The 23,565-nt window shown below is 40.5% G+C and overlaps 1 protein-coding gene across 8 annotated transcripts in view; it reads right to left on the bottom strand.

Moving 5' to 3' along the window:
• KCNU1 (potassium calcium-activated channel subfamily U member 1) overlaps positions 1 to 22,120 on the bottom strand; it is a 179,789-nt gene extending 157,669 nt beyond the window's left edge. For 5 of the 8 annotated variants that reach the window (XR_014686021.1, XR_014686022.1, XR_014686023.1 and 2 more), the window contains exons 1-14: positions 21,981 to 22,120; positions 11,766 to 11,882; positions 11,118 to 11,179; positions 9,103 to 9,193; positions 8,187 to 8,298; positions 7,455 to 7,530; positions 6,922 to 6,997; positions 6,400 to 6,570; positions 5,865 to 5,956; positions 5,112 to 5,222; positions 3,490 to 3,595; positions 2,353 to 2,435; positions 1,421 to 1,490; positions 856 to 1,011 (exon numbers count right to left, since the gene is read on the bottom strand). Coding sequence is in view for 1 of the 8 variants with exons in the window: in XM_084499195.1 (XP_084355321.1) it covers positions 856 to 1,011; positions 1,421 to 1,490; positions 2,353 to 2,435; positions 3,490 to 3,595; positions 5,112 to 5,222; positions 5,865 to 5,956; positions 6,400 to 6,570; positions 6,922 to 6,997; positions 7,455 to 7,530; positions 8,187 to 8,298; positions 9,103 to 9,193; positions 11,118 to 11,179; positions 11,766 to 11,804 (1,245 nt within the window). In the remaining 7 variants the exon portion in view is untranslated. Of the gene's footprint in view, positions 1 to 855; positions 1,012 to 1,420; positions 1,491 to 2,352; positions 2,436 to 3,489; positions 3,596 to 5,111; positions 5,223 to 5,864; positions 5,957 to 6,399; positions 6,571 to 6,921; positions 6,998 to 7,454; positions 7,531 to 8,186; positions 8,299 to 9,102; positions 9,194 to 11,117; positions 11,180 to 11,765; positions 11,883 to 21,924 lie in introns of all 8 variants that reach the window. The other 3 variants (XR_014686025.1, XR_014686026.1, XR_014686027.1) reach the window with 3 other exon arrangements.
• Positions 22,121 to 23,565: the final 1,445 nt, after the last annotated feature.

Raw genomic sequence — 23,565 nt, 5'->3', positions numbered from 1 at the left:
ACTTTTATGTACCATAAATTTAATATACAGCTTATCATTTTTGTGTTGTAGTAGGTAATGAAAATACAGGTAAAAGGAGGAAAAATTTGGATCACCTCCCCTACAGACAGATGACAGAATTTCTAATTGTCAGTTCAGTTTCAGTTAAAGTCTGTTGAGAGCCTAAGCAAGACTGAAGCAATTCAGAAACCTCTGACTGTTCTTGTGTAAATTACCCCATAAGAACCAAAGAAACTGTTAAGCTTAAAATGATACTGAAGAAAGGCATCCTATTAACTGGAAAGGGTATGCTGGACTGATTTTTCAAGCCCATTTTGGGGGGCATCAAGCAGGAGTGATTCTGATGATGTGCTTTAAGCAGAGATTCAATTAACAAATGCCACACAATGGGATCATGTGCAGAAGTCAGATAAGCTAACACGCCCCACACTGTGCAGTAACCAAAATTGATTTACTGAGTTCTCTCAGGGTAGTGGAGCACTAGCACCACATTACAGCTTTTGAAAATAGAGCAACGCACAAGGAGTTTCCATAGGTCACCTAAACACAGCAGCATGGCTTGCTATGCAATGTCCTTTGCCTTGGCACCTACTTGCACACTCGATTGTAAAATATTTCTTTAGGCTCTTTTGCCTCAGCATGTTCTAGAGCATTCCTTTCACCTCTTGTGCTGAATTCAAGTAGCATATTAGAAATAGCTTCTTAGGTTCTCTTGCCTTCTGTGCCAAGCCAAATCCTAACGTAAGATTAATTTCAAAAGACCTGGCTGCAGTTTCTACTCAAGAGTCAGGCACCTATTTCAGAGAAGATCTCACTGGGCTATATTTACATTATTCAGATAAGCAAAGGACATACCTCAGTGTTCTCTTTCCCAATGAACAAACTGGTTAGGAGAGTAGACAAACCAGGAACTAGGCAACTTTGTGCTATAAAGCCTAACTTCAATTCAGCAAGACAGATGATAGTGTCTCCCCTCCTACAGTCCCAGTTGGGTATGTTCGGCAGGTGAACCTGTTTCAGAGTAGGAAAGTGATTACAGGTCAGCATAGAGAAAGGTAACGCCATGATGTTTGTATAACATGATGATTCTTGTCTTTCTTGCCTTCATCATTCTATTATTTGAAAATCTTCACTGGAATACAATAACAGATAGCTAAGCAGACTTCTGAGTTTGAATGTTCTTTTGTTTTTGTTTTTCCTTTAAATGTTTAATATGCATTTGCTGACAACTTTGACAAAAACAAAAAGCTGTTACTTATTTTTAGTAATGTTAAAAGATATTCTAGCTAGGTTAGTACCTGGATGAGTAAGAGACACTGCATAAAACCTCTGCTTCCTACAAAGTAAGGATCTTTGATTCCAAAAAGGCCAGAATTTCAACCGTGACAACCCACGTGAGACAGACAGACAACTGTGATACCTTGTTACGAGACTGAATTATCTGTAAAATGACTCTGGTGTTGGGGTAGTGATTCTTGATTGACAGCACTCTGTATGAAAGATACAATTTCTGATTAATATGCTTGGTTCTAACTACGGTCTCTCTTTTTTCAAGTCCAGCTGGCTTACTCTGGCAGACAGCAATTTGAGAGTGGTAACAAAGAATGGCATATGACCCGAAGCCTGTACCTGAGCTCCTCTACACTTGAAGCATATCCAAGTCCACTGTTTGGAGAGGAAAGCAGTCACCATCAAAAGATTGTAAGATAATAGAATATGGCTTTGATACAGGATGAAGAATTGTACCTGTACCCTACTACAACTTTACAGCTAAGAGAGAGAACAATAATTGTTATTTGCTTTGAAAATTCTACCTGTAAACTCCATTCATTCACTACAGTCTTCAGTAGACATTCTACAAATAGAAGGTGAAGATAATCCAGTTTGGAACTTGAACTTCTGTATTGATTTGGGTGGAGAATACCATGCCAAGCCATCACATTCACACAATCCAGCAGTACTGAGAGTCCCCAGTTCAAGTCAGACCAATACAAAAATGCTTAGAATACGAGACCTGACAGCCAAGCTGTACCAGACAGTAGTGCTTAATTCTCTCCCGTGTAAAACACAGAGACTCTGACTGCTGATATTCAGGACAGTAAAGAAAATAATTACAACATATTTAACAACATTATATTCTGTAGAGAGCTGCAAGGCTGCACAGCTGCTACCTGTCTCAGTCCTTCAAAGCATCTGATAAAATCATGGCAGAAAGCAGTCAGTTGGCTTTCAGAGTTCTCCTGAAAGAAAAAACGTGACAGGACAAATATGCTCCCCTGCCAGCTGCACTATCTGTGTCACTGTTAATATCAATCAGATAAAGAACGAAAGCACTGGAGTATCTCATCCTACCTCATGATATTGCAAGTATCTTCAGTATAGGGCTGTGGAGAGCAAACATCTGCTAGAATGAGACAAGCATTTGCAGACTCCATCTGTATCCCAGGAGAAGAAAAGTTAAATCCGAGTTTAATCCCATATGAAGTACAACAATCTCTAATAGTGAGCTGATTTAGTGGCATATGTCTTTAGTTAAAAACTTGCATAAGGTCATCACGATCCTATTACTTTGGGGTTGTACACATGCCTGAATGTTTCACCAATGACACAGCTCCAATCAAATATACAGTACGTAATTCATATTTCTATTTTCAAAGTGCTGGAACCCACTAAATTTACGATTTCTTGAGCTAACATCTTCCTAGAAGAGGTTACAAAAAACAGGCAGCAGTGCTATAATCTTCCCCAGCAAAGTCCAGCCAAAGCACTTTTCAAGGGTCAACACTTGGTCATGTCAGAAGAGCTCTGTCTCTGCCATCCAATTAATATTTGGGCAGCACAGTGAAGTTGTTAACAAAAAAAATAGTTTCATTTATGGTACAGTTTTTATAGTCTTCTGGGAACTGGATGGAGATCTACCAAAGCATTTCAAACATGATAGTAACAAGCAGAAACCTCAGTAGAGTTAAAGCCAATGGTGTTTTTTGTTTTATTTTGTTTTTCCTTTAATTCAGGTCCATTCCTTTTGCTGCTACTGGAATATTTTACTGAGTCCTCAGTATTTCAAAACACAAGGTCTAGGTCTCTTCTTTCCTGGATGCTCATGAATGAGACTCAAACACAATGCATGGCTGAAAGAAAGGTAACTAAAGGCTATTCCAATAAGTTAAACACTATTTCCAGAAATGCTGCTCCCCACAATATTCCTCTTTTAAAACCAGTTGGATCAGTCTTTGCCCTTTTTTTTCCTGCTTCAGTGCTTGAAAAAAAGTAGTCTGAAAAGTCTGTTATGACTGACTTTTGCATTTTCAGTTCCCACGAGTGTTATATTGGTATGCAAAAGGTACCAATAAAACAAATGGAGCTGCTTGAAGTGTAAATCACAACATGAATTAAGTAAATGCAGCTGATGTATCCTTTCATAAGGCATGAGATTTTCACAAGATTGACTTATCTACAAGAAAGAGCAAAAGATAAGTAAGTTCTTACCCCAACTCTCTTCAGATCTCCAGACTTTAGTGCAGAGCCATAAAAGAAAGTTGTGTAGGCTGAATAGCATTTGAACACAGCTTCCAGCTCAAGACTAGGAAGAGACCTATTCAGTATAAACAAGAAGAAAAAAAAATCCATCAATCTCTCATAATTATATTCTCTGCAATTCTCCATTTCTCAGTGAAGCTATTTGCTGTAACTACTTACAGCTTAAAAAAAGAGCTACAGGGATTTTGGCAGCTCAACTAAAGTACATAGTTTAGATTTTAATGAAAACAAGCTTTTATAACACTTAACAGCCATGGAAATGTTTCCTGGATTTTTCCTGTCTTCTGCTATTGTCGTTAATTTTTCATGAGTGTCATTCCACAACCATCCATGCGACTGTAATTCTACAGTTCACTGTTGCTCCACAAGAGTCAGGAAGTGACACTTCCTATGGCTTCGTTCTGTGTTCCCTGTTCAAATGGAACTGATGAACTTCAACTTTCTCTCCACTGTTATTTTCCTATCCAACATACACACACTATATTTCACCCAGTAACTTGTGTAACATTTTATTCTAAACTAGATTATAAAACTCACGTAAAGGTATTTGTACACTGACCTCAGCAACGAAGCATGCACTGAAGGAAGGTACAGGTATTGCTGACTTAAAGACATGAAAAATCCACCTATTCTCTAAACGGTTTGTTTCAGTGATTATTAATCACTTTTCACTCTTGAAAATGCATGCCTTTTTTCTTACTTGAGTTTGCTCAGTTTTGAACTCTAATCATTAGTTTTTATTATGCCTCTCTCTACTAGATTAAAGAAGATTCTTATACTAGCTGTGAAGCTACTTAGGCACTTTAATCAAACCAACTCCCTATCTATTTTCCATTACACTGAATGGACTGAACTCTGCATCTCTTCCTCTGAAGCACTTCTTCCTGTCTGTGAACCATTCTTGTACTTAATTTCCATGCATCCGCAATTCAACAGCTCTTTCAAAATGTCATGGTATTTCAGAAGAGATGCCTATAATATTCTACTCCACTCTTGCCCTACCTCCACTGCATTCCAACGTAAAATCCTGTTTGTGCTCTCAGCAATCACCTCCCTCTGTGGCTTCTGTTTTCAGGAACATATCTCATAGCTTCAGCTAGGTACAAGGGCTTCAGATAGGAGATTGTTTACATGCCTGATGTACTTGGCATAGAAAAGTGGTTTCACTTTCCTTCCTTTGCCATACACTGGTGTGACCAAGTGGAAGGTATAAATTTTCTCCTCCCCAAGATGAAAAAATGCGTAAGAAACTGAGAAATAAGTCAATTATTTGATCTCCAGATTTGGCAAGACTTAAAGTTGGGTATACCTGGCAATGCTAGCTTACCATACAATTTAGAGGGAAACATATATATTTATTTTATTTTATTTTATTTTACTTTTTAATTGATCACAGAAGAAAACATTTTATCACTAACATTCCAGCATAAAAGCTTCATTGCTCTAATTTGTTTTGGAACTCACATTAATCAGGTACACAATATTGCTTTCCTTTAGTTTAAGACCTCCTACATCTCTCTAAGTGTTCAGGAAATCAAAGTGAAATATCTCAGAGAAATAAGAATACTTACTCTCCCAGAAAAAGGATTTCTGTGCAAACCTTTCCTGTGTCCTGAAGCAAAAAGTCTTGTAGGAAAGTAGTAACGCTCTCCAGAGTGATATTACCACAGACAACGACATAGCTACAGGAAGAGATCAAGTAAGATTTGACACTTTGAAAATAGCAGAGTGGTTGTTGCAAATCTGACATTGTATGACACAATCTGCTTGTACTAAACCCAGCAATGAAGAAAAAAAGATAGTTTTTGTCTCTGTTTGGATAGAAATTTCACCCATCATGGACATGTACTTCAGGAATTATTTTGGAAAGGAAGAGAAACTGTGTTAGGAAGCAGTGAATGGCACAAATTCCTAGAGTAAAGACTCACAGAAAGAACTTTATAAGATCTCCTAGAAATTGTACTAATCTGTCTTGTTCTATGAGTGGTGGAGGAAAAGAAATAATAATAATGAAATAAAAATTAAAAAAAAAAAAAAACTACCAACACACCACCACACCACCAAAAAAACACTAATGAGGTAGGCTAACTTAAAGATTGAAGAGACTTATTGTGCCACCTAGCTTTTCTCTTCCTTTGAAAATAAAACCCATGCCAAAGAGTGCTGTTGACAAGGTTTATTCAGTCTCTCTTGAGTTAAGGTTCAAACAAAAGTAAGTTTCAGGATTTGATTTAAGCTACTACAGGAATTTCTGATGAGCTGGTTTACAGCCTAGTAACTGACCTGATTTTTATTTTCCAAAGACAAATAGCAACCATACTTACTTCTTCCCACTCACCACTTCATAGGAAGATTTGTAACTTTTATGGCTTTCAACAATTTCCACAACTTCAGGGATTATGTTTGCAAACAGGACCTAAGACACCAAGAAATACAATCTTCCTCAGAGCCAATTCTGTCTCTCCTAATCATGATAAATTAATTTGTAAGAATTTAAATTATGTGGAACAACTACTACAATTTACTTTGGATTCCTGAAAAATCACTGGCAAGGATGCACAGCTGTATGATGTAGTGATAATGGATTTATGCTGTTGATACCTTGGATTCATTTTGTCCAGTATTTTGGCTCTTGCCAGTATTTGCAGTCTCAGGAAGAAATATTAGAAGCCCTGCCAGGTCTTAGAAGAAAAAATTACTCTATAGCCATGCCAGTAAGTACTTAATGTTAAAGCTCTGTTTTTGCTCATAGATTCCTAATCCCTACTGGAACCCTGCTAAGCTCACATTTTTGGTGACGATCCTGTTCACTCTCTGTCCCTAGATGTCATTTCCAGAAAAGAAAAATAGGTTTCTTACCAAGCCACCAATAATGAAGAAAACAATGAAGGTTCGACCCAACGCTGTTTGAACGACAATATCACCATAACCAACAGTGGACATTGTCACCATTACTAGGTACATGCACTTCAAATAGGTGATGGACTGTGAATTTGCAGGCTGGACCCAAGGATCTCCATTGTTTTCTACCTGTCCAGGACATGGGAAAGAAAAGAGAGAGAAGTTTAGAGTGGTTTTGGTTTCAGTTCATCCCCAATTTATAATTATTTGATTAAAAAATTGGCATCATCTTCATTATTGTACAAGTGACACATCACCACAGCAGGGATTGGTTTTGTATCAGTGCTAACTTGTCTTGTTAAGTATGCAATTAAGCTATACTGGCTTAAGTCATGCTTTGTGGTACAACAAATTTGTTCTCTCTCTCTCTCTCTTTCTCCTAAGAGAATGCTGCATTCATTATAAAAATATATACCCAAAGCTCACAAGGTAATAGTGATTTAAGGTGACAAGGAAGGACATGTAGCTGATTGTACATACCAAGTGAATAAATCCTGCAGCTGTAAGCCAGGTACTAATAAATACTGCAAAGAGTTTGGAGAGCTTGATTGAGTAACTGGAGATAGAAAGTGAAAAAAAGCCCAGGACATTTAATACGTAACTTTAACATTTGCAATAGTTAAAATTTCCTATATGACCCCATCTCTGTTCAACAAAACTTTTCTCTAGTGAGTTATATTATATAGGAAGGATTTAGGATTAGAAAAAAATCTTCCTACATCCAGCCTTTCTATCACAGGCAGCATGTCAGATAATCCCATTTTTTACATTTATCAGTCTTCAAAACCTTTAAGACTTCTTGATTTATGATTTCCCTCCTCACCCAGGCAGTTTCACTGAGCTGATGGTTATACCTTTTTTTTCCTTTGCACAATTTCCAGTGCAACATCACTGATAGTATTGCATATGGAAAAAAAAGCTATTTCTTTCCCTTTATTACCTGAGTCAACCAAAATACAGGTATTGGGGAGAAGGTTAGGCTTCTAAGTGTACCTGACAAGAGTTTAACTCACTTGTTCTTCGTGACCCTCAGGAACTGTAGTATTCGGGGAAGCTCTAACAACCTAAGTGCTCTCAAAAAACGCAAACCTGCAGAAAAGCAAGAATGTCAATGAAAAAATATGAGATCTGTCTAGAACTTCAGATATTCAGATATGTTTAAGCACGCATGCTTTGTTTTCCACTTATTTTACAACCTCGAACCTAGCAAGAGAGGATAACATTGATCTGCATTCAGAGCCTTTATGCCACTAGATTTCCATTTAAGTCCTCAAAGGTGCTTTGATTTATTAAACAAAATATAATAAAATAAAATGTAGTTCCTTTGAGCTGTAGCCTGAAGGTTTAAGTGACATACAGGTCCCACTGGAGTACAGACCCCAGAGCATGCAAGAAAGACATTCACAAAATTCGGGGTACCATATTTACTTCTCCTCTGGGTAGTTCATCATCCAGTTGGTCAAGCACAATGATTTTTGAGTTACTAAAACTCTCCCCTAAAAACTAAAACTATCCCTACTAATGGATAAACAAAACAGGCAGAGTTTGGTAACTCACAAGTCCCTCAACATTAAAGGCATTTTAAAACTAATATGGAATAATTTTTCTCCCAAAGAACAGTTTGGAACAATGGAAGAACAGATGGTCAGTTAAAGTCTCCCCACATCAAAACAATTTCAGAAGAATTCTCAACATAAGATGTAGAACAACAAGGACGGAAAGCAGGATCTCCAAGTCTTACTTACCAAGCCAATTTCTGTCTATATAATAGGAAACAAAAACTGGAGGGATCGTGAAGAAATCCACAAGAGAATTCAGCTCAAGCCAGAACCTCAGCTTGTCATCTGCTGCCACAAACTAAAGATGAATAACATCAAAGAGCATCAGTGGTGTGTATGATCTTTGGCCTCACCAGAGCAAGAAGGCAGCTCTCTGAGGAAGAAACCCATTTTCGTAGTACATTTCCTCCTCTGTAGTTCTGCCCTCTTTGAAAACCCACTTAACATTCCTGTTTTGTTTCAGAAAGGCTTGGTCTGGAGCCCTGAGAACACAACAATGGGTTGGACCCAAAGGTATAATGACACTTTCTTTTTCTCTTTCTTATCTGCCCCTTTCATTTTTTATTTTTTTTCCCCTAGGGTGCCCTTCTCTGTGGTACTGCTGTATCAGCAATAATAAATCATAAACCTAAGGACAGGCAAGACCACATCCTCACCTATAAAAGAAGAAATCTTGTTTTCTAATGATTTGGCAAAAAAAATCTAATGTCAAAAGCTACAATCAAAATCTATTTCACACAAGTGGAACTAATGGCATTTTAACAACAGATGGCACACAGCTATCCAGTTTGTACACGAGAAGCTAAAGAGAGACCTGACTAGTTGATTCAGTGGCTTAAAGACATGGACAAAGACAAGGCTAATGTGTGAGCTGGGGAATGCTGCAGAAATGCTGGAAAAAGCCAAACTCCAAAGGCAGAAAATAATTACAAGTAAAAGTGGAAAAAACAAACAAACAACCAAAAAAAAAACAAACGTGGGTGGCTCTGAATTAAGCTAACACAATCAAGCATTATGTTACAGATCACCTGTTGTTCACACAGGTAAACTGCTCCCATATATAGCTCAGTTTTAACTCACCTTTCCCATAAAGTGCACTTACCCGTAATCCAAAGTAAAAGAGGAAGAAAGCATTGAAGCCTGTGTCTACATAAATGATGCTGTCTGGAAAGGAGATATGGTATCCTTCTTCTCTAATGGGAAAACAGACACCAGAGACAGTGGAAAGAAGGGTGGAAATAAGAAAAAAAAAAAAAAACAACAGTAGATTGGCTATCCAGTGACATTTGGTTTGGGTTTATATTTTGATTATGAAATACATAAAGCAGAATTTAAATGTATTCGCAATGTTGTGTAATTTAAATCTCTACTTCCTCAGTGAGTTAGGCAGAATAAATGAATGTTAATAGCAGGGTTTTGTTAGCATTAGTGAGCATATTAAAACATGACATTATTTATCTATCATGCAAATATACTGGAAAGTTTGATTTTCATATATTTATAGTGTTTAAGCAAATCCTTCTGCTCATTTCTTCAGGAAAACTGTTTCACCCTTCTCATGTGGACCAGCAGACTCTTCTATATTCAGCTTAGTCAGTAGAAAAGACAGCTCCTGCAGTGCTCACCCAGCCCCTGCTGAACCCAGCCTTCTATCTGCCAAGGGAGCAGTTTAAGCACGAAGTAGTTTCCAGATGAGCCTGCCAGGTTAGGCTGTAACACCAATTTAAGTTTTCTAGGCCAGACTCGCTGACCTTGCATGAAACAGGCCTACAGGGTGCTCAAACTGCACGAGTGCAGGTGGTGAAATCTGGCAGCGTAAAGCTGAGGGAATAAGCTTTTCCCACGGGTACCACCCGGTCCAGGAAAGGGTGTTTGACACTGGCTCAAGAGATTACAGAGCATAAGAGATACAGAGCATACCTCACACTCACTCGCTGACGTATTGCCTACAGCAGGCGACAGCAAGCTAGGTACGTCAATTATGAGCCATCTGACACCTCTTCCTGCTCCGTGCAGGGAATGTTTTGAAAACAGAAACACAATTAAGTAAACTAGTCCCATAGGTCAGCGCAGGTGAACATCTACTCTCACCTACAGGTGTAATGCTATTCATAGAAAGAACTCTGTGTGAATAGGATTAACTGCCTGTTTATTCCTTAAAAAAGAAACTCTTTCCCTTCTGAAGCTATTCCTAGCTGTTTGTCAGATTTATAATGCCTTGGGATTGAACACAATATTGGATTGCTCTTGATGTATAATTCTGTTTCTCAGGTTTACCCCTGCTGATTGAATTCAGTTCAAAGTGCTCCACAGCTTTTATATTTTATTTATTTCATTTTATGGTTCCATTTTATTTTTCCAGTGTTGTGCACCAGTCCAAGCAAAGCACTGAGAACAATGCTCTGGCATATTAAATCAATCAAAGGGTTTTACATATTAATATCTTTTTACCCCTGAGCACATTCTACAAAATGTATGTATTCGGGTGAAGATTGGTAGAGTCTATAACTATGCTTTCTTACTCAGTCGTATTTTACTCCCATCAAATTGTTTACTGAAGGCTGGACTTCACAGAAGAGCTCCATTCCCATTTAGGTATCAAAAATAAATGGCCAGACTTTCAAAAGAGCTTCGGGTAGTAGGTGGTGAGCTTTATTAAAAGCCTAGGACTCTCTAAACATTGCAATAGGAAGAAAGAGCCAGGCTTTGAGTGCCTTTGAAAATGCCTGTATCAAAATGGACCATTTTCAAAACCTGTTTCCAGCTGCAGAACTTGGACACCTATCCCTTAGTTCTTCTGAAAATCTGGACTTGAAGGTATAGACACAAATAATTACATACACCAAAAAAAGCTGCAATAGAAAGGTACAAAGCACAAATTTTCCTTTCTGCCTGCATTACGTAGTTCCCTGCACTACTCAGGTAGCTGTTATCATGCAGTTATGCCCAAGGTATGCTCTTCTATTATATGTAGTCCCCGTAAAGTATTAGGATCTTAAAGGAATGGTGGAGAAGGTACCCAAGATCCCAAAGAGCTCAAAGGGGCCTCTCTTATAACAGCACCCATTGGCTCCTCTGTCTAATATCTGTGTGAATAAACATCAGTAATCTACTTACTCAGCAAGATTGACAAAATAAATGATGAGTGAGCCAATATTCAGAAGAAACACCAGTATCACCTGAAAACACATGCATTAAGGAGATGTTATGAGGTTTACTATGGCAGTAACACAGCTTCCATCTGTAACACCACTTTTGCTGTTTGTCTGCCCAGGTGATAAACTCCTCTTTCACTTGCAGCCACCAAGCTGTGATGTACAAAATGATGCTCGGACAAAAAAAAGCTGTCAACTTCTACTGACACATTTCATTGGTGGTCACTTGCCATAGCACTGAAGGAACCCAGGCACAACTGTGATGGATTTTCTGCTCTGTGCAATCTAGATTACATCTTTTTATCAACTTTTCTGTGTTCCCAGTGTCACTCTGATAACCCAGAAAATAGAGATCGTATAGCCATATCTAGAGAGACATCAGATAGTGAGTCTCTGACAATTTTTTTTTATCACTTTTGATCTACTTAGGAGGACTTTCTGAAGCGTCTTCCCAGGCCAAATACATTTGTATTAGGAAAAAGTGTGAACTAGATCACGTAAACTGCTAAACTTGACAAACTTGTGTTTTCACTTGATGTTCTCAGAAGAACAAATATGTCTCAATACCTGTGTATCAGAAGAGGAAACCTGTGTTAACCAGTCTACTTACCAATACACACCCCATAGATGTTTGAGCTGATAGCATCATTTCCACGTGGGTGAAGAAGACTCTTACCAAGTAGACTGAACTCTGTTTCCTTTTACGTAGCCACCAGATATCTTTGTCCTGACAGAGAAGCAAATAGATTGTTATCCTTGGCTTTGCCAGACACTGTTTCCCAGGATGTCTAAAGCAAACACATCCAGCCACCAGCATATCTAAATGGTGATTGAAAGCAAGGAAGGCATAGAGTATGTCTTCCTTCTGCTAAGCTACTAAAATCTTCAGAATGCCTTATCTGCGCCTGAACAGAAGTGTGCACTGTTGCTAAAAATGCCTCTCTACTTGTCCCCCCACCCCTTCCCATCTTACACCAGTAGCGAATTAACTCATTTACTTAGTTTGATCATTTATAACTCTTCCCTAGTACAGCTTCAGCTAATTCTGAGTAGCTTTTGCTATGAAAACAATTCTGTCCTTCCTGCAGATACAGTTATTAATAACTGTAACAAATAGCTAGCAGGGATTAGATGACAGAAAATCTGTAAACATCTACCAGTAAAAGAACACAACACTGTAAAGGGAGATACCATGTTGTGTGTCCCCCCGACTCCTCTTTTATACTCAGTTTCCTAGGCACCAGAGCCTGTAAAGAGCTAACACTTAAGAACAAAACCCCACCTCTGCTCCAGCAGCCAAGAGAACAACAGAGTGAGGTTAATTTAACATTTTGGCACGCAGAGATGCCTACTGCTTGCCAGCAGCACAGGTGTTCCTTCATTTTTCTCCCACACAACCCAGGTGAGCTTATGAGAATGTCAAGGCCTCCCTTGGAAGTGATGGAGTGAAATGGCCTGTGACAGTTGTTGGAGGCAACATGAAGTGACACAAGGAAAAAGCTCTTCAGTCCTGCAAATTACATTGTAACCCGCTGAATAAGTGACCTGGATGTGTCATATGAACCTCCTGGTGTTATCCTTGGGAGCTACTTATACCTTCTCAAAACTTCTGTAATACACACACGGAGGACTGGGACAAAAGATCTGGTGGTGGATTTTTTTCACTATGCTTAATCCCATCCTTTGTCCAGACCGTGCAAAAACATCTATCCCAAAATACTGAAAAATAGCTTCCCACAGTAATTTTTGCGATACTTTCAGTATACAGAATGCGGAAGTATGGTACTGAGAGATGGCTTGACCACGTATATATGCTCCTCATTCCTGCTGTCAGCTCTGGCTTAGTGTTTAAAAATGTACATGGACAAGATACTGTGTGTTTGCATATACAAACTTATGTGTTTAAGAATCAGAGGTTGTACGAAAACGTGGATAATTGTGATCATTATTGAAAAGGCAAGCATTATAGTGCTCCTCTGTGTGGCCATATTTATCTACATGCACATGTAGGTGCTGAGGTTTCTGTGTGTATGTTTGTGCAACTACTAATATTCACACTGGTAAAAACTATCTTGTTCCATTCTCTTAAAAGAGGAAAGACAGTAGCATCCAAAAGCACTATCCTGTTCATCATCTTGATGACAAAAGCTGTACCTTTGGGTTTTCCCAAACCCAACTTTCTCTGAATATACCATGTTCGGTGCATTATGACAGAAGATAACATCTTTCTAAATCAGAACTCAGATCAGTATCAAATGTAATTTCTGCATTATGAAATCAACACACATAATATGAGCTATTTCAAAAAGATTTTGCCTTTACCTTTTTCCTCCTGATTTGCTCAAGGATGAATCCATACATGTATCTAGCCAACCTGAAAGCCAGAATGGTAAACAGGCCTCCCAAAAATACAAACAAAGATGGTATAATAAAAGCCAACTGAAATTGCAGTGTAGAGGTGATGTCAGATTCCTCTGTCATGTTGTGAACCACTTTGCTCTGCCTTTTTCCTCCTCAGATTCCTTGACTGCTGGGTCCTGACCTTCTAGAACCCTGCTGCTCTTGTGACTGCAGCGACCTCAGTGTCAGTGCAGCATCACACAGGCACTGGTCAGGCTGACAGCACAGGATACTGGAGACGCTTCCTTCCACAATGGAAGCATTTGAATGGGGATTCCAACTTAGAACTGTATCTGTGTAGTGATATTACCAAGGTACTTGTTCCTTCTGGAAAATCTCTGTTTATAAAGCTGGCTCTCACACAGACTCACTGTATAAACATAAGTTGCTTATCCAGACCTGTGAAGTCTCACACATGGCACTCAAGACATCCATTCAGACCCCACTTCACGCTTCCTTTCAAGAGCTGCAACACACACATACTGCAGTTCTCCCCTGGGAATTTCCATTCCACTTTTGGATCAAGTCCTGCCTCTGCTCAAAAACAAATACAAGCAAGATGCCCTGGCACTCAAAGTGTAGATGTCATGATAAGAGCATCAATAGAAACAGTGAATAAACAGAATAAGATTGGTTAAATGAGTCAGAAGAAAGATGCACTTAGCCTGCTATTTTGTTTCTGTTATTGCCCAGTTGCTGGTGATGAAGTACAGTGTGACCTTTTCCCTGCTGTCTTCATTTCACTAGATTATCCTCTTTCTTTCTTTTTCTAGCTTAATAAACTTCTTAATTAGAAGAATAATTTTGACAAGCTAAGTTGAAGTTTCATGGGATATAAATATAACCAACCTGGGATAAATGTGCTGCCATTTCCACAAGCAGCAGCTCTTCCTTGGAGTCAGGCCACCTTTGCATCCCTATGTGTAAAACCAATTTGCTCCCCAGCATCACTGCAGCCTTGGACAAAGAGCAAATCAGAACAGCACAGCAAGCTCTCACCAGAAACTGCTCAGTAAAAGCAACAGTTCCCCTTGCACCATGCAGGCCTCTCTGTCCCACCCACAGCTGGTGTGGTGTGATCAGATGCCACCAGATCACGCAGCGTCTTTCCCCCTTTCTATGGAAATAATGCCATCAAAAGCTTTAGGTCTAGTCAAGAGTTTTGAAGTCTTTCATGAGCAATGCAGATGAATAATGCAATCAGACTCTTCTTCAAGCAATCAGGGCAGCTGAGTATGGAAGTAGTGATTTTGCCTGAATTGGGAAAAACATGTGCCCAGAGGGGGGAAAAAAAAAAAAAAGAATGGTGAAATAACAGCCCAGCTGGCTGGGAGGCAAAGAATGTGTTATTGTAGCCTTTAAATACAGTAATAGTTAATGTCTGCCCTCCCCTTTCCTTTCCTCCCATGCTGAGCATCAGAGGGGACTGTGAGTGATTGAAGCCAGTAGGATGTTGTGAATGGCGAGGGCGGTCCTGGGGGCAGTCTGTCAGCTGATGGAGTCATCGTTTGTGTTCTTACAGGGACTAATACGACACAATTGCAATCAGCTCCTCATCTACAGCTCCAGGATGCCTGAGTCAAGGGCAGAAAGAATTTTAAATAAGTTCCCAAAGTGAAGAGGGGAGAAACAAGAGAGGAAAAGAAAAAAATAAAATGAAAGAAAGAAGGAAAGAAAGAAAAACTGTTGTCCCAAACTGAGCCACTTCTCTCTATTTCTCCTGGTATATTCTTATCAGTCCTCAAGGCTACTACATTCTGGTTAAGGTCTGGTAATTGTAGGACAGTTTGTAACACAGGGATGTCTGGGGCACTGGCCCTTCTCTGAAGCACCAGATGGGAGATCTACCATCTCCACAAGAACACGTTCAATCATCTCTTGCAAGCCAAGAACACCTGCCTCACCTCCCATTTTTCTGGGTGCGAACTCCTCGTTGTATTTCTCCCACCCGCTGCTGTAGGGGGATTCTGACTGAAGATGGCAGCCTTTGCCCATTCGTTTGCTGCAGCTGAGCCAGGGCTGGCTCCCAGTAATGGCTCCCAGTAACTCCTGGCTGTTTCCCAGCCCAGCTGTCCCCAGAGCAGCCACAGGCCACCCTGGCAGAGCTGCGGGATGGCCACAGCCTGTCAGCAGCACAGATAAGAGATACAGCAGCAGAGATACAAAAGCCTCGAAGGGAGCTGACAACAGCCAGCAGACTCATTTTCTGTAATTTGACAAAACCGTAGTTTATGCTGTACTGATACACGCGTTTGGAATTAGATGAAGAGTGGAAATCCACCAGGAGGCATCACGCAGTGCTCGGTTTTAGTGCAAAAATAACCTTGCTGATGTTCAGAGTGCTTTATGAACGTGAAGACTTCCACACCTGCCTCCTGAAAGGAAACGTCCCTGTAACCTCCATATCTGAAGGTAGGAAAACTGGGGGAGAAAAATTAAGGCCACAGAGGAATTCAGCTGGTTCACAGGAACCTGTTTCAGATGTTTCTGACACAGAAGCCTATGCTTTAAGCAGCTTCCTTTCTGCAGCCACACAAACCCCACCACAACAAGCCTGCACCATGATCACCCACTCCCCAGGAGCTCACAGGGCTCACTGAGACAGCACTTGGCTCAGTCTCCAATCAGCAAAATAAAATAATGCTCTCCATCAGAGAGCATTACAGATCTCCTAGAGTAGGCTCATATTTGGGATTGTCCCCAGTTTGTTTCTCTGATGACAAATTCTTCCAACTGCTTATTAACCTTGCCCTGAAAACACGTACCTTCCCTCCCCCCAGCTCCAGGTTCCAGTGAAAGCTGGATCCTGACCTTCCAGCCAAATTTCACTGTATATTGAGTATTTGCCTGCTGGCTGGAGGAGCCATCTGTTATCAGGAGTCATCTTCCCTGTGCTTGTGCTTGCACATTGTGATAGTCTCCTCTTTATTTCCTCTTTAATAGCCTAAATGGATCAAGCTCCTTATGTCTTTCAGTAGAAAGATGTTTCCTAGGCTCTGAATCATTTATATGGCTCTTTTATGAACACTTCCAGTTTTTCAGCATCCTCTTTGTTCTGCAGACACCAGAACCTGAATCACTATCCCAGTGAAGATCTGGCTAATGGGGGCAGATGGAGCGATAAGCTTATTACATTAGATCTGTGAAAGGAAATATTTGATTTTAAAAGTGCACCACTTTGACTGAGAGGAAAGAAGGGTAACAAAGGCACTGAACTGGGGAGGCACATCCTGAAAGGATTTAACTACTAAGTAATGAGAACATCCACAGGCACATTAGGCTGGATTAAAAAAAAAGAGAGACACATTCCACGGCTTCAGAGCACAAACCAATAGCTGGCAGGGATTACAAATAAATGTCTCCTTTGGGTAGATTCCTCTATAATTGTTCACTGCGAAGAGAGCTTACATCTCCCTCTGAAGCAGCTGGCTCCCAGCAGACCCAGAATGCTGGGATAAACAGGTCTGGAGCAAATCACTCACCGTCCTAGACATGCACAGAGGGAAGAGACAAAGGATTTGTGCTTAAAGGTTAAATCCTTATATCACCTCTCTCTACTACCAAACCTATCTAGGTAAGAAGGCTAAGAAACTAAACAGAAATGTGTTACAGCCTGCATTCTTCCAGCCCGCTTCCCACTGCAATCTCCTGTTCACTTCCATCCAAAATGAAGTGCATGAATGCAACAGTCCTCTTATCCCTGCTTGGTTCCCACTTTCATTGTGCTCTGAACCTTCCAGGTGCAAAATAAAACAGATTGGTCCAGAATTTGGAAGCAAATGAGGCAGGCTGCTTGCTCCAGGCTTCCAATTTAATAAACATGCATCTATATCTCATGGACAGTCTGTCACTTCCCTTTAATAGAAATCACCTGCTCCTCTAATAATCATTAAACAAATTGACAGCACAATAGCCAAGGCCTCTCATCTTAATGCCACCTGCAGCAAGAATAAAATAATCCACTAACATCTTTTCAAAAAGGCCATTATTCTGCCTAATACAAATGCACAAACACACACTCATGTGACACAGGATCAAACATGTCCATGAAGAGAATAAATTGCACAGGAATTCTCTTTGTTTATATAATGCAAATATTTTATTAGTAAAATCATTTCTCATTTTCTCTTGATGAGGATAATAATCCCTTGTGCTTCCTGCAGTCCTTTCCTCTGCTAGAGCCAGATCTTGAGCAGCTTTATGGGCACCATCAGAGCAAATGGCCAGGCACGCCTGCACCGACAGCTGACATGCAGCTGCTTTTCTAAATCAAAGAGCTTTCAGGCCAGAATGTGCTAAGCACTGCTGAGACCTAGAAAGTTTTCAAAGAATATACTGTCCCATACTGGGAAGGATTAGAATTGCTCTCCTACACATCTGGCAGGATCCACCAAGGCACTGGGATTTCTGGCAGTTAACTGCAGAGCTCTCCTTGGGTCCAGGATGACAACTTTGCATGCAACCTTTAATAATACTTAAGGGTTAGATGGAATCCCTCAGTAGGTGATTCAGTATGCTGAAATGCCCAAGGTGTTCTGTGCAGCCTTTCTCCATCTTCATAAACAGTTAAGCTTTCAAGAAGTGCCACAGGTCTGTGTGGACTTTGCTCTTTCTCGGTCTCTCATAGATGATCTCTGTGTGCTCAGCCAGTGCACGCAGTATTTTTGAAGCAGCCAGACACCTCTGCTGCCATAATATTCTACATTAGTGCGTGTAAGGTCGCTGAGCTTTGGTAAATAATAGGACCCAATCTTCATTAGTTGAAATCATGTCCCCATCTACGCAGTGTCTTATGGTCACACCTTAGGGTCACCATGGAAGAAAAAAATAGTAATATTTTTTTAAAAATCGATGAACTGCAGTGTGACAAAAATTATACCCATGGTGATGGAGCAAGCACAAGGGGACAAGGGCTTGCTCTTGGACTTGTTCCTCCCTTTTATCTCTGCATTTTGTTCTCATTCTCAGCTGTCTGTCTCAGAGCATCTGTTTGTCTCATTAGCCTGTTTCTCGTTCTCCCCCACACGCCAGCTCCAAACACAGCCCATCAGTCTCAAAGCTCTATTAGCCTTCAAAACTTTCTTATCCACAGCATTCATCGCTGAAGGACACTTGAGGTTAATGAAGGATTTTTAACAGCCTTATGCAACCAGTTTGATTGTCTCAATCATGTTGATTTGGAAGTCATGTTGTACCTGATGGGGCCTCTCATGTCTGATGAGAGTACAAAGAAAAGATATGCTGGGATAAAAGAAAACCATGTGCCAAAGGGGCAGCAACAGCTTGGCACCAGAAGCTATACAGAGGAGCACTCTCAAAGCCAGGGACAATCAGCTCTGTAAAGGCAGGTGCACAGAAAAGTCGTACCCACATTCTGGTAGCTAGAATATCCTGAGGAGCCTCACAGCATCCTTCAAGTCACCTCTGTATCTCACCACGTTTCACACAGGATGGGAAGCACCTCAGGAGATGCTTGTCTTTTCAAAGCAGCTCCTACTCCCAGATCCCACTTCCCAGGCTGCTGACGTCTGGCCTGCAGCACAACCAAGGGCTCACACTGCAAGAAGCAGTCCTGCGACTTCTGTTCAGAGGTAAATTCACTGCTGTACTTCCCCTGTCATCTGCCAGCTGTGCACACAAGGCTTTACCCTCAGCTTAAAGCCGAATCAACTGTCCTTCACATCTCTCCCTCTGTGGGGGAGTATCTCCACACACAAGCATTCAGAAACCAAGGACACAGTAGAGCTGGATCTACTCCAGGACAATTCCTAGATTTAAAAAACCTCATGTGGCTACTGAGCATTTGAAACGCAATCTGGGAGTTAGGATGGAGGATGCAAGGGAGGAGTCTGAAATGGGTTGTACATGGATAAATTGGGCCCTTGCTGTTTGTCTGGCCCTTATCTCCACAGTACAAGAGCGTATCAGTCATTTGCAGGGTTTTCTTCACAGCATGCCTATGTGGGAGGGAAATTGCATGTCCCCATTTTCCAAACAGGGAGGTGAAGCAAAAGGAGGATTACATGATTTTGCTGTTCCTCCCCAAAGTCACACAGGAGGTCTGCAGGTGAGTGGAATTGAAACCATGTCTCCCAAGCTCCCCAGCCTCTCAGCCATTCTCCCTTTACTAGACATGACAAATGCTCTGCAATCAAACTTGCCTTGCAGAAATCTCAGCTAAGCTGATGGTGTCTCCCTTTTCACCCAAAGCTTTTTTGTTTTAGCAGGTACCAACCTTTAGTTACAGTTTGAAGCCTGATTCCCCACTCACTTCTTTGTTATGGCATTCATTGCAAGGCACCAATACACTCTTAGATACACGATTACATTCCACACATCCACTGAAGCTAATTTCAATGGTGTTATAGCTGTAAATTAAACCCTCTGAGCTTAACATGCCCATGACACTGCTTTGGTGGGAGCTGGGCCCTTAGTGCACTCAGGTGTATTTCAAAGGTGAACCAGAACACTGTGGGGAGCTTCAACGTTTGCTCAGGGAAATGCAAACACGTGTAGTGGTTCTTCTCGCTACGTGTGCTGATGTTACGATCAAAGTAGTTTGCAGTGGATATAGGTTAGTCTAACCAAAATCGTTAGACAGACAAAGATTAACATGCCTAAATGATACATGTGTTCTAATTAGAGAATGTAATCACCTCAGGCTTGATCATTATTGCTGCCTTTACGTGTAGCATTTCAGCAGCATTAAGATCCCTGGCAGTTCTTTCATCTAACTTTTATACTCAAGGACATCAGGTTTTTAATGATTAAACACCTAAACTCTATTTTTCACAAATCTTTGAAGAATAATTATTTTCCAAGTACAAACCCTGTATCAGTGAAGCCTGTTTTAAAAACCCTCTCATCTCTGGCTGCTGCACTTATGTCAACAGATCTTTTTGGAAACCTGACTGTGGAAAAGCAGCTCAAAAATAAAGAAAATAATATTTTGTCATTCTCCTCTATTTTTCCATTCATTTTGTTCTGTTGGAAGATTCCCAGCTCAACTGTATGATCTGTCAAAGTATCAGCATTGTCAGAGTTAAGGAGATTTTCATTTGAGACTGAGCCCTCAGGGCAGTATTACCCTGATTTGGGACTGCCTGACAACTGGAACTCATTCCTTCTGATTTAGCTTCATCTTTCTCCTCACACCTTTCTGCATATATCTAAGTTTTCCCCTCCACACCCCCCCCAAAAAATAGAAAATTTCCTTTTGCAGTATTAGTGGTATGCAGGGAGAGATTCAGAAAGAGTTGGCATAACTTTTTGCACATTCATCGATACATGCATTTATTATGTGGTTAGCTTCATATGATTCTGCAGAATGCATAAATCTGGCTGAGAATATAAAAATAGCCCACTATCAATCTTTTTGTAGTGGGAGATGTAGATTCATTGGTGCAGGCAGAGGGAGCACTGGCAAAACTTTATAGCAGCTTCCATAAAGCTGTCAACAGTGAAAACAGGCTGGTTTTTAAGCTCAGGGAACAAAGACCATATTGGCACCAAGTCTTACAGCAGGAATACTGATGAGATCCTACAGTCAGAGGTTTGTGGCTAGGACAAGGAAACACAGATGTAGACCTTTGAGCTCTGTACCAGCGTGATTCCATCAAGCTGTTAAAAGCAACTGCAACCCTTTTGAATGCAGCTACAAAGGATGTTTCATTTTCTCTGCAATTCTCTCAAAATATAATACGAGTCATTAGTGTGGCTACCTACCAGATATATGTGGACATAACTATTTAGAATTGTGTAAAGTTATGTTGCAGGTCTTGCTTCCCTCTATGGCTATTTTGCTGGTCTGGCCCTAAAAAACATAAACTCAGGACTGCACGTTAGTTCAAGGATCACCAGTTTAGAGGGTCTTTCAGAAACATGGCCTTTCAATACCAAGGAAGGTGGAAAATAGGCTTGATTAAAGCATTGTTCTTAATATTTTGACTTAAATACAATTTCGGTAAGTTCTATTGCTTGCCACATTTCAACCCAAGCTTTTTGAAAAGGTCACTGTCAAGGGACTGGGTATTTTCATTAAAACAGTACCACCGATCACATCAACTCTTCTGTTTTCAGTTTAGCACTAAAAGCCAGAACATCAAACAAGGTTCTGTGTGCCAGCTGCTTTTGTGATTCACGCTCTATGTGCAAGAGAGGGAAATATGCCATAAAAACAATAGTAAACTACATGTTCTTAGGAGATTTGTATAGATATAAGTTTTCAACTAAATATTCCTGAAATGTTTTGCATGTATTCAATCTGAATGATACCCTGGTATCAAACCTGTGATCTATCCGAAACAGAAATCAGGCAAAAAAAACAACTTTCATCATACATGTGCAGCATACACAAATACATCACATACACGTGATAGCCACCCAGCAAAGACAAAGAAAAAGGCATCTGTGAAGGAAAAGAAACCTGAAACTGCTGCAGCCTACATAGACTGACCAAAGCAATTCCAGCATCTTCTCTATAATTCCTTCCTTTTGCTACTCATCTGCTCTGGCAAGAAGAAGCAGAGGCCCTTGGGTAGCTCTAATCTCTTTTAGAGTTTTTCTGCCCTTATTAGTTGCAGCTCAGCTGACACCTGTCCCTCTCAGCCCAACCTAATTAGATAGCATCGATTTACATTAACTAGTGGGAATGCTTTCTGTTGTTCTACATTTGCCTTCTTTTCTACAACTCTAATTAGCGGTTAATCTTTAAGTTCATTTATAGCTCCAAAAAGGTGGGAGAGAAGTCTCTTGCCCCCTGAATAAGACACTGGTTGAATTTGGAGACCTGCACACATAAGTCTGCTGCTATCAGAGAACCTCGGTTTGAGATCCCTGCTCTTACAGATCCATAAATGCAGTTATAGCCCACAGACTGGGAATTTGGCAGATTGGAATCTGAAGGATCCCACAAATAACCTTCTCATGAAGTGAAAACTGAATCAAATTGCCCAGATTGAATCTTGTAATTAGAGGCTGAAAATATCTTTTGGACACTATTACTGTATGCATTATTTGCCTTTCTGATCACTCAGAATTAATTGATAACTGCAGCAAAAGTAAAAGTACCTGGGCGTCACTAGGCTGCAGCTCCTGTCTCGTAACTGACAGCAAAGTGACAGTGCACTACTTCAATGTAAACACTGGGAAAAATATAAACATACTGACCCAAACCTGACCCAAATTGCATTTTTCATGCAGTTCGCAGAACACGTGAACCAAAATCCTTTGAAATTCATACGAAACCCTTTCAAAATCTGTTTGAACATCCAGTTGCAGTGCTGTGTTCTCTCTGTAATGTGGTATGTATGCTTTTTGTGCCTGAATACCAATAATTCAGAATAAAAGAAGAAACATGATTTTTGAGACTGGTGCCCCAGACACAGAAATCAGTCAGTAAGAGGCAGAAGGCTGTTTCTCCCAGCTGCCAACTTTTACCAACAGGTAATCAGTTTGAAGAGAATGAATCTGCATCACATACAATTCTTTGCTGCCATGTGTTTGGCTCTCGTGGCAGGGGTTACCATCTCTCCAGATGTGTTATCAGGGCATTTGGACTTCTGAGCAGTTTCTGTTCGAGTCAGGTCAGCCATATCTACTATTAAAACATTTTAAGACAAGCCAGCTCTTTCTTCCAAGGTGTGCTAAGAGCACTGCCGCGAGGAAGAGGCAGCTTTCTGCAGGAGGCAGGGTGTCCTTTGCTTGGACAGTGCTTCACAGCCATAGGCAACCTCTGCATTAAACCAGTAGGAGCCAAAGGGACTCTGCCCTGTTGTGTCCTGTACATTTTAAATCCCATCTTGCCCACAGGAAGGGAGAGCTTCTTTTATTATTACCAGGGTTCAGTGATGTTCAATGTCATTTACCCTGCATAAAGTTGGCTCTTTGTGTTTTGGGGACTGCAGCACTACCCAGAGGTGCCAACAACTTCATAGCTGTGAAAAATGGGCATGCATTTTTTTTAATGAGTCTGACAGCCGTAAGGCCCCCAGCATTGATATATCATCTGC

Source organism: Aythya ferina, assembly GCF_964211825.1.
Source record: "Aythya ferina genome assembly, chromosome: 27".
NCBI lineage: Eukaryota > Metazoa > Chordata > Aves > Anseriformes > Anatidae > Aythya > Aythya ferina.
The sequence above is the reverse complement of the archived record's forward strand: the minus strand, read 5'-3'. Positions and strand labels throughout refer to the sequence as shown.